Source organism: Mastomys coucha, unplaced genomic scaffold (genome assembly GCF_008632895.1).
Source record: "Mastomys coucha isolate ucsf_1 unplaced genomic scaffold, UCSF_Mcou_1 pScaffold13, whole genome shotgun sequence".
Classification (NCBI taxonomy): domain Eukaryota; kingdom Metazoa; phylum Chordata; class Mammalia; order Rodentia; family Muridae; genus Mastomys; species Mastomys coucha.
The window spans coordinates 42985822-42996991 of NW_022196895.1; the positions used below are offsets into that span (position 1 = coordinate 42985822).

The 11170-nt window shown below is 41.0% G+C and overlaps 1 protein-coding gene across 2 annotated transcripts in view; it reads left to right on the forward strand.

Moving 5' to 3' along the window:
- The window catches only part of Commd10 (COMM domain containing 10), a 136622-nt gene extending 126538 nt beyond the window's left edge, over window positions 1-10084 (forward strand). The window contains exons 6-7 of one of the 2 annotated variants that reach the window (XM_031365647.1): window positions 8517-8576; window positions 9269-10083. In XM_031365647.1, coding sequence (XP_031221507.1) covers window positions 8517-8576; window positions 9269-9307 — 99 coding nt within the window. In that variant the 3' untranslated portion in view covers window positions 9308-10083. Of the gene's footprint in view, window positions 1-8516; window positions 8577-9268 lie in introns of both variants that reach the window. The other variant, XM_031365648.1, reaches the window with a different exon arrangement.
- Window positions 10085-11170: the final 1086 nt, after the last annotated feature.

Below are 11170 nucleotides of genomic sequence, written 5' to 3' on the forward strand. Positions count from 1 at the left end.
CCCACACCCCTGTCTCCAAGGGCATGTCCCCACCCCCACCCCCTACCTGACCTCTAAATTCCATGGGGCCTCTAGTCTCTTGAGGGTTAGGTGCATCATTTCTGAATGAACACAGAAGAGCAACAGTCTTCTACTTGTTGCTTATTGGGGGCCTCATATCAGCTGGTGTATGCTGTCTGGTTGGTGGTCCAGCGTCTGAGAGATTTTAGGGTCCAGGTTAATTGAGACTTCTGGTCCTCCACTGGGTCGCCCTCCTCCTCAGCTTCTTCTAGCTTTTCCCTAATCAGCCACAGGAGTCAGCAGCTTCTGTCTATTGGTTGGTTGCAAATATCTGCAGCTGCTTGTTGGGTCTTTCGGAGGGCAGTCAGTCATTCTAGGTCCCTTTTTGTGAGTGCTCCATAGCCTCAGTAATAGTGTCAGGGCTTGGGGCCTCCTCTTGAGCTGGATCACATTTTGGGCCTGTCACTGGACCTTATTTTCCTCAGGCTCTTCTCCATTTCCATCCCTGCAGTTCTTTCGGACAGGAGCAATTATGGGTCAGGGTTTTGACTGTAGGATGGCAACCCCATCCCTCACTTGATGTCCTGTCTTTCTGCTGGAGGTGAGAGCTACAAGGTCCCTCTCCTCACTGTAGGGCATTTCATCTAAGGTCCCTCCCTTTGAGTCCTGAGAGTCTCTCACCTCCCAGGTCTCTCTGGTACATTCTGGAGGTTCCTCCCATCTCCTACCTCCTGGGGTTACCTGTTTCCATTCTTTCTGCTGGTCCTCAGGGCTTCAGTCCTTTACCCCCACCCAATACCAGATGAGGTTCTCATTTTCCTCCCCCAACCCCTCATCCCCTTTACCTCCAAGGTCCCTCCCCCTCCCCTGTGGTTGCTTTCTTCTCCCTCCCAAGTGGGACTGAGGTATCCTCACTTGGGCCCTTCAGCTTGTTGACTTTTTTGAGTTCTGTGGACTATATCTTGGGTATTCTGTACCTTTTTTTTTTTTTTTTTTTTGCTAATATGCACTTATTAGTAAGTACATACCATGCATGTCCTTTTGATATGCATTTCTCTGATCATTAAGGACTTTGAATATTTATTTATGTACTTCTCAGCCATTCAAGATTCCTCAATTGTGAATTCTCGGTTTAGTTCTATACCCAATTTTTTGACTGGGTTGTTTGGGCGTTTGGTGATTAGCTTGTGTTCTTTATACATTTTGAATATTAGCCCTCTATTGGATGTGGAGTTAGTGAAGGTTTTTTTCCCAATCTGTAGGTTGCCGATTTGTCCTATTGATTATATCCTTTGCCTTACACAAGCTTTCCAGTTTCGTGATGTCCCATTTATCAATTCTTGATCTTAGAGCATGTGCCATTGGAGTTCTGTTTAGGAAATTTCCCCCAGTGCCAATGATTTCAAGGCTCTTAGCCGCTCTCTCTTCTATTAGATTCAGTGTATCTGGTTTTATGTTGAGGTCTTTGATCCACTTGGACTTGAACTTTGTGCAAGGTGACAAATATGGGTCTATTTTCATTCTACATACAGACAACCAGTTAGACCAGCACATATAGGTCTATTTTCATTCTGCATATAGACAACCAGTTAGGCCAGCACCATTTATTTAAGATGCTTTCTTTTTTCCATTGTATATTTTTGACTTCTTTGTCAAAAATCAAGTGTTTGTAAGTGTGTGTGGTTTTATTTCTGTGTCTTCAATTCTATTCCATTGATCAACATGTCTGTCTCTGTACCAGTACCATGCAGTTTTTATCATTATTGTTCTGTAGTAAAGCTTGAAGTCAGGGGTGGTAATTTCCCTAAGCCATTCTTTTTATTGTTAAGAATTGCTTTCACTATTCTGGGTTTTTTTGCCTTTCCAGATGAATTTTAGAATTGCTCTTTCCATGTCTTTGAAGAATTGTGTTGGGATTTTGATGAGGATTGCATTGAATCTGTAGATTGCCTTTGGTAGGATGGCCATTTTTACTATGTTAATTCTGCCAATCCATGAGCATGGGAGATTCTCCATTTTCTGAGATCTTCTTCTATTTCTTTCTTGAGAAACTTGAAATTATTGTCATACAGATCTTTCACTTGTTTGGTTAGAGTTACGCCAAGATATTTTATATTATTTGTGGATATTGTGAAGGGAGTTGTTTCCCTAATTGCTTTCTCAGACTGCTTATCTTTTCTTTAAAGGAAGGCTACTGATTTATTTGAGTTAATTTTATATCCCGCCACTTTGCTGAAGTTGTTTATTGGCTGGAGAAGTTCTGTTCTCTGGTAGAGTTTTTGGGGTCGCTTATGCATACTATCATCTGCAAATAGTGATATCTTTATTTCTTCTTTGCCAATCTGTAGCCCCTTGATCTCTTTTTGTTGTCTTACTGTTCTAGCTAACACTTTGAGAACTGTATTGAATAGATATGGGGAGAGTGGACACCCTTGTCTTGTCCCTGATTTCAGTGGGATTGCTTCAAGCATCTCTCCATTTAATTTGATATTGGCTGTTAGTTTGCAGTAAATTGCTTTTATTATGTTTAGCTGTGGGCCTTGAATTCCTGACCTTTCCAGTACTTTTAACATGAAGGGGTGTTGTATTTTGTCAAATGCTTTTTCTGCATCTAAGGAGATGATCATATGATTCTTTTTCTTTGAATTTGTTTATATAGTGGATTATGTTAATGGATTTTCATATATTGAACTAACCTTGCATCCCTGGGATGAAGCCTACTTGATCGTGGTGAATGATGGTTTTGATGTGTTCTTGGATTCAATTTGCAAGAATGTTATTGAGTATTTTTGCATCGATATTCATAAGTGAGATTGGTCTGATGTTTTCTTTTTTGGTTGGGTCCTTGTGTGGTTTAGGTATCAGAGTAATTGTGGCTTCATAGAATGAATTAAGTAGTGTTCCTTCTGTTTCTATTTTATGGAATAGTTTAAGGAAAATTGGTATTAGGTCTTCTTTTAAGATCTGGTAGAATTCTGCACTAAATCCATCTGGCCCTGGGCTTTTTTTGATTAGGAGGTTTTTAATGACAACTTCTATTTCCTTATGGCATATGGGATGGGCCTGTTTAGATAGTTTACCTGCTCTACTTTCAACCAAAAGTTATCAAAAAAGATAATGTAGGACACTTCATAGTCATCAAAAGGAAAATCCCTTTGCAAATTCAAAGAACCAGCATTTGGTTTTGTGATTCTTTGTATTGTTGTTCTCTTTGTTTCTATTTGGTTGATTTAAGCCCTGAGTTTGACTATTTCCTACTGTCTGCTTCTCTTGGGTGAGTTTGCTTCTTTTTGTTCTTGAGCTATCAGGTGTGCTATTAAGTTGCTAGTGTAAGATCTCTCCAAGTTCTTTACTAGTGCATTTAGTGCTATGAATTTTCCTTTTAGCACTGCTTTCATTGTATTCCATAAGTTTGGGTATGATGTATCAACATTTTCATTAAATTCCTGGAAGTCTTTAATTTCTTTCTTTATTTCTTCCCTGACCAAGTTATCATTGAATAGAGAGTTGTTTAGTTTCCACGTGTATGTGGGTTTTTGTTGTTTTGTTGTTTTTGCTATTATTGAAGACCAGCCTTAGGCCATGGTGATCTGATAGGATGCATGGGATTATTTTAATCTTCTTGTGGTGGTTGAGGGTTGTTTTGTGACCAATTATGGTTGATTTTGGAGAAGGTACCATGAGATGCTGAGAAGGTGTATTCCTTTGTTTTAGGGTGAAATGTTCTGTAGATATCTGTTAATTTGGTTTATAACTTGTATTAGTTTTATTGTGTCTCTGTTTACTTTCTGTTTCAATGACCTGTTTATTGAAGAGAGGGGGGTATTGAAATCTCCCACCTTTATTGTGTGGGGTTCAATGTGTGTTTTGAGGTTTAGTAAAGTTTCTTTTATGAATGTGGGTACCCTTGCATTTGGAGCATAGATGTTCAGAATTGAGAGTTCATCTTGGTAGATTTTTCCCTTTGATGAATATGAAGTGTCCTTCCTTATCTTTTTTGATAACTTTTGGTTGAAAGTCTATTTTATTGGATATTATGATGGCAACTCCAGCTTGTTTCTTGGGACCATTTGCTTGGAAGATCTTTTTCCATCCTTTTACTCTGAGATTTTTATTGAGGTGTGTTTCTTGTATGCAGCAAAATTCTGAATCTTGTTTGTGTATCCAGTCTGTTAGCTTATGTCTTTTTATAGGGGAGTTGAGTCCATTAATATTGAGAGATATTAAAGACAGATAGATGACTGTTGGTTCCTTTTATGTTTGTTTTTGTAGGTGGCTTTATGTGCTTGTGGTGTTCTCCTTTTGGTTTTGTTGTGAGATGCTTAATATATTGCCTTGTCTTTGGTGTAGGTACCTTCCTTGTGTTGGAGTTTTCCTTCTAGGATCCTCTGTAGGACTGGATTGGTAGATAGATACTGCTTGAATTTGGTTTTGTCCTGGAATATTTTGGTTTCCTCTATCTCTATTGATTGAGAGTTTCTCTGGGTATAGTAGCCTGGGCTGGCATTTGGTGATATAGTGGTGAGCATAGCTGCCTTCCAAATCATAATTTCTTACCTGAACTAAATCAGCAACCTCATGGCTGCTTTGCCCACAGCCAGTTTGGCCAGTTCTAATCAGTTTTCAAAGGAAAGCAAAATTGAGTTACTGATTGTAAATAGAATTGTGTCACTCTTAGACCTGAAGTCTTCAGTGATTCCCATTGCTTTTAAGAATAAAATTTCTGCCAGGCAGAGGTGGCACACACTTTTAATCTCAGTGCTCGGGAGGCAGAGGCAGGCAGAACTCTGAATTTGAAGCAAGCCTCATCTACAAAGTGAGTTCCAGGATGTCCAGGGCTACACACAGGGGGGTTGGGATGGGGGTGGGATGGGTAATATATTTTTATTTTAATCTATGAAAGAGATAGAAGGACCTACATTAGCTTTCAATGACTCTCTATTAGTCTGAGTTTTAATTTTGCTTTTTTTTTCCAATTTTTTTATTAGATATTTTCTTTATTTACATTTCAAATGTTCTTCCCTTTCCTGGTTTCCCCTTGGAAAAACCCCCTATTCCCTCCCTCCTCCCCCTGCTCACCCACCCACCCTCTCCAGCTTCCTGGCCCTGGCTTAATTTTGCTTTTTATTTGTTCTGGTTTAAATAACAAAATACCTGAGAAAACAACTTAAAGCAGGGAAATATTTATTTAACTCATAAACTTAAATGTGTCAGTTCAAGTTGTTTTGAGTATGCTTTAGGAGTTTTCAGTAAAGGCTGCTTATGTCATTGCACTAGGGAAACAGGAAGAGGACAGACAGGAAGGGATAAGGACCAGAAGCCTGCTTCTTCCAGCTACCTCCACCCCAAACTTTCACCCATCTTCCAAAGTTGGGCCACCAGCTGGGGTCAGAGCCTTAAACTTACAGGCTTACGCAGGGACTTATAACAGGCTTCCTTAACAGAGTGACAGGGATGTACTTAAGCATGAAGTTATTTCTTCACACTTCTAGAGTAGAAGACCCAGATCAGGCTGTGGAGCATCAGGCATCTGAAGCCTCTCTTCTGGGCTAGAAAATGACCATCTCTTACTGGCGTCATTACATTGTGTTTACCTTCTACACGCATCTGTCCTCTTCTCTGCTTTAAGAGATGCTGGCTCAGGGCCCACTCTTCCGACAACTCTTCCAGTCTCTCTGTCCAGAGGTGCAGCGATATTTGTGCTTCAAGGGTTAATGTTCCACTGTGTGAGTTCAAGGGAGATGCTGTTCAGCCCAGAACACAGCTTGAGTTCTAGGAGCAGGGAGGAGGAACGAGTGGAACTTAGGACTCCACAGCATTCCTCTTCACCTGTGAGCCTGCTGGCTGTGCTGCTGCTCAACCCTGAGCTGCTGTTAGGTCCACACATCCTTTGGTGCTGGGACTGCCACTCACTCTCTGGTGACAGTGGTAGACAGGAAGCAGGTGGAGAATCCCTCCTCCAGTCTCAGTCCATGAAGCTACTGTAGCTGGGGTTTTAAAATTATTTTCTCCCACAGAATCCATTGTTACAGTTGATGGTAGCTGAGGTGACAGAGTTGAATTTTAACCTTTTTCCATTCTTTCTCAGCAGAGATGCTAGTGAACCATGACTCAAAAGGCAGAAGGATATAAAGTCGAAGAAAAGATGTTAGATATCCAGTTGCCCCAAAGAGCAGCCTCCCAAAAATTCTAAATCTCCTTGACTGTAAATGATTTTCTTTCTTCTTGGTCAGGTCAAAGTAGCTACTGATTTGTGTGGATGTTAAAGTGGAGAGAGGCTGTTAAAAGTTTGCCTCCCTTAATGGACAAAACTTCCATACCTTGTGTAGACAATGAAAGAAAAAGTAGACAGATCCTTTCCTCTGGCCTCCCAGACGTGCACATGGGCATGGATATACATGCAAGCACATTCATATACATAGTTTTTAAATTTTTAGATAGGACATAAAAACAGGGATTGCGATCTTGTTGTAAAATGACATCCAGATCCATTCGCCTACACATCTGAGTCTCCATACAGATTTTTATAAAGCAAGTACTACCCCTAAAACCCTTGCAACTCTTCATTTTACAAGGACCAAACTTGGATCCTCTGTGAGAGCAGTAGTCATTCCTAACAACTGAGGCATCTCCTCAGCCTCTGCTTTTCATTTTTAATGAACCTTCATGCTCTTTTTCTTTTAAGAGTTTCATTTTTAATTTTGTATCTGGGGAGGTGTGCACTTTTAGTGCAAGTCCTCTTGGGGGCTGAGAGAAACCATTGTCTAGTGGAGCTTGAGTTTCAGGCAGTTGTGAACACCCGAGGTGGGTGCTGGGAACCTAACTCAGCTCCTGTGGAGGAGCAGCCAGTGCTGTAAGCTGCTGAACCATCTCCAGCCCCAGGCTTTTCTGTGGGGATTGCAGCACTTTAAAGTCTCACTGCTGGTGTGCAGGATTCCAGTCTACCCACGTACCTTCACTTGTCATTTTTTACATTTTTTCCACTTATAGCAATTCCACTGTTGTGCACAAATGTATCTAGTGTTCTCACAGACACATTCTGGTTTTGTTAGTTCAGTGCCTTTGTAGAAGAAAGATAGCTTAGTGTTTTCTAGTCTGCCACACCCTGTCACACTAGTTATGATTTCTTTAATAAGCGTGTTCCAGTTCCTTCTCCTAGTGTAACATTTTAGGAAACACCGCCTTAAAACAGCAAAGCAAAACACAGCCTCCTTTACTACTGGGTTTCGGGTTAGGCGAATCAGCTATTTTTATATAGTTGTCTCCCACTTAATTCCCTCTTAGCTTTGACATGGAACTGAGAGATTAATCCCCCTTCTAACTTCAGGGAAAATATTGTATCACTACATCGTGCTGGTTAGACTTTTGTGTGTTGAATGATGTGTGCCAATCAGCCGAATATTTTCTTAATACAGTTCACAACCGTCATAATGTACACCATTCCTAAGGGACCAGGCTACACAGGCGATATGCTTCCCATGCTCTCAGGCTTGTGTACAAGAGAAAGTAAAGAACTCTGTGCAAGCCGGTCGGTCCCGTAGTTCTTAGGCTCCATGAAGAGGAAGGTACTGTTTCTGAATCAGCCCACTGACCTAAGAGTTAGCTGGAGATAGCTTGGTTTGAAAATTCTGGCTTTGTTATTAAAATGGAAACCATCAAAACAGATTTTTTTTTTTTTTTTTATAAGAACAGCACAGAAGCTGAGAATCAAGTTGATACAGTGAAATCGACAAGGTTAAGCTCTGGAATTAATGTCAGTTTACAACAGCGTCCCTCCCACCTCTTCAGTCTTGATGCTCATTCCGTGTCATGTGGCCAAAGCAGAGGGCACAGCAAGGGTGGCACATTCCTGACATTCTGTCATTGGTTTTGCCATTGGTTTTAGCAACACTGTGGCTTGCTGTTTCGGCTGGGTTACTCACAGTTGAGTTGGTTGGGAATCCTCTTAACTAGATCACTGTCAATAGAAACACAGGGTTTATCTGCAGCACCCAGAATAGTTGCTCCAAAGCATGTGAGATGAATCTAAGGTGACCAAGTCCTGACTTTGTTGTGTTAACTGTTAGCTTCAGCCGAGTGTACATTAAAGAAGGTACAGATCTTAGCACGTTAAGATTGTAACTGTCAGGGGCAGTGCTTGGAGGCCGAGGCTGTGCCCACATGAGACATTAGTGGCTGGATGAGTTCAATCAGATATACCGCGTCCAGTGTAATGGTATTTACTAGATTTTAAATCGACTGCTGAGAAAGATGAAATATAATCTCATGTATTATCTCTGTATTGAAAAAAGAGATAATTGAATTGTTCTCTTGCTAGCGTATACTTTATTAACTTTTGTGGAGTCAACTTAAAGAAAGATGTCCTTGTAGAGTTGAAAGCTTTTGCTCTCAGGGATGTTACCCAGGGACTTTGTAAGTTCTAGGAATCCCATATTCCCAGACAAGCTGGAGAGTGGGAAATGCAGTGGGCACTGCATACAACTGAATGCTTTTCCCTTTGTTTCTCTTCTCTACAGAACATGGAGAAAGTTCTAGTGGAATTCAATCACAAGGAGTTGTTTGATTTCTACAACAAGGTCTGTGTTTATAAATGTTTTCTAGTATGTAGAAGTTTCCTAATGCTTCCTTGAGTTAATGAATTTTTATTTTTCAATGCCTTATTATAGGGCCAAATTCTTTAAACTCCTATAAACACCTTAATATTTCACAGTAGGAAGAGGAAAACCAAGATGAAGAGAATCTGAAAACTAAATCAGAAAAAAAAATGAAAATTAAAGAGATAGATAGGATGAGTGTTTTGTGTAGAACTAAGCGGGGCATTGTGTGCTCCCCAGAGCCACTGGCCCGTTACATGTAGACCACCTGACATACTAAAATGGCTGAGCCCACGGGTAAAAGGAAGCTGCCAGATTTTAGAGATCTATCTTTGAGCATATTTCATTTTTCTTTCCAGTGCATCTCACTAACTACCAAACGTTAAAGTTTTACCATGTGGTGACAATTTACTAAAATAGCTGAGTGCACCTAAGACAGTAATGCTTAAAAGTATTCTTCCTCCGTGAATGTAAAAACATTAAATGACAAGCCTGAATCCTAACGTCTTTGCACAGTGAGAAGAGCAGCCTGAGGGTTACCATTATGCCGTGCATGGTTCACTGCATGGAGTTCCCGCTGCCTCTGTTTCCCTTTGGTTTGCACATTTCTAACCATTTTGTATGCGGTTTATTCCCTTCACTAACTGCTGTCTTTATTCTGTCTATGTAACTAGCTGGAGACCATACAAGCCCAGCTGGATTCCCTCACATGATGTTCTTGAAGACTGGCTTCACCATCACATTCCGGCCACCTCACTCTTTCGCACTGAAGAGAAACTGCCCAAGTGTATTTTCGAGAGGACTCGGTGACTTTATTCCCACAGATACTATATGGCTTACTGCTTCTTAGACAAATACCAGTGAGGGATATCCTAAGAGGAGCACTGGTTTCTAAGGTACCTTCTCTCCTCACATGAGCCAAGAGCACTTGTTGAGAAAACTGTTTGAAAGAAATGAGAAGTGAGTGCCGTGCTGGTTTTGCTGTCAGATTGCTTTCAGGGGTCAATGAAGGTCTGCAGGCAGAAGGTATGACGGGTGCCCTAGCAGAATATGGAACCTCACCCACTGCAGTAGTTAATCAGGGAGCAGCCACAGGCCATCCAATGCCCACTGCAGTAGTTAATCAGGGAGCAGCCACAGGCCATCAATGTTTTGGCATTTGTCCTACAACTTTATTTTACTTGAGGTGTAGAGCAGGAAAGAAATCTAAAATGGCGCCGGTACTGCTACGAGTTAATTCCACTGTGCTCCTCTTGACTCCCCCTGGAATGTTTCTGACTTTAATGATTTAAAAATCATCTAGGTTTACATATACCTTTGCAAATGAATAACTTCTCAGTGTTTCAGATCATAAATGAAAACTTTTATTTGTAATGAGTATGACATGGGAATCTTACATTTTAAATCAGAAACTTTTTGCATTCTCCTTTTGTGGATATGTTCATTGGTTTCAGTCAATAAAAATTTTCTACCTTAGAATTATTTAAACTCAAGTGTACAGTATTTTTATTTTATAATATATTTTAAGCGGTGACTCTGTATGAATACATGATTTCCTGAGGGGGGTTGGAAATCACTTGAAAATTATGTTAATGAAATGTCTTACCTTGTTTCCAGGGGAAGGAGGGAGAGGCTCAGACATAGCCTTCTTCATATGAAGGAGTGTGGCTTCAGTGTCCTGTAGTTAAGCAAATAGAACAATTACGGTTGTGCACATTTCTCACGTGAGGTAATACAGTGGGTAATACAGTGTTCACTTATCTCCAGTCAGAGGTCACTATGTATCATGATGCCCGTACTTGTTCATGGGAGAATGTCGTTGCTTAGAATTGTAAGTTGGGTATTGCAGGAGATGGGTCTTACAGGTAGTGTCCAGAACTGCTTGATCCTAAGGGTTTTTTCTAAGGCCCCAGCTGCCATGGAAATCTAGCTCAGTGTGGGTTATAATGTAACTTGATATGTTTCTTTCTGTGGCTGAAAAGTTCACTCTTACTGTCTTTTTAACACCATCTTAGTCAGGGTTCCAGTTGCTACAACAAAAGACCATGACCAAAAACGACTTGAAAAGGGCTGAGTTTATCTCCACTTAGAGCTAGCTCTAAAGTCCCACTCCATCACTGCAGGAAATCAGGGCAGGTACTCAGGGCAGGAACTGAAGCACAGGCCATCAAGGGATGCTGTTTACTGGGTAGCTCTTATGGCTTGCTCAGCCTGCTTTCTTATGAAACCCAGACTGCCCGTCCAGGGTTGGCTCCAGTCATAGTGAGCTGGGCTCCCCCACACCACTCAGGAATAAGAAAATGCTCCACAGGCTTGCCTAACCTTTATGGAGGTATTCTCTCAATTAAGGGTCCCTTTTTCAAATTGCCTTTATCTTGACTGAGACAAATGATTTCACGACTGTCTTAGCGTTTCTATTGCTGTGATAAATTTACATGACCTAAAAGTAACTGGGGGAAGAAAGGGTTTATTTCAGCTCACATTTCCACACTGACACATCACTGAAGGGGAGGGCGTTGCAGGACTTGACACCATGGAGGATTGCTGCCTAAGTTCCCTTGATGCCTGTCTCTGCC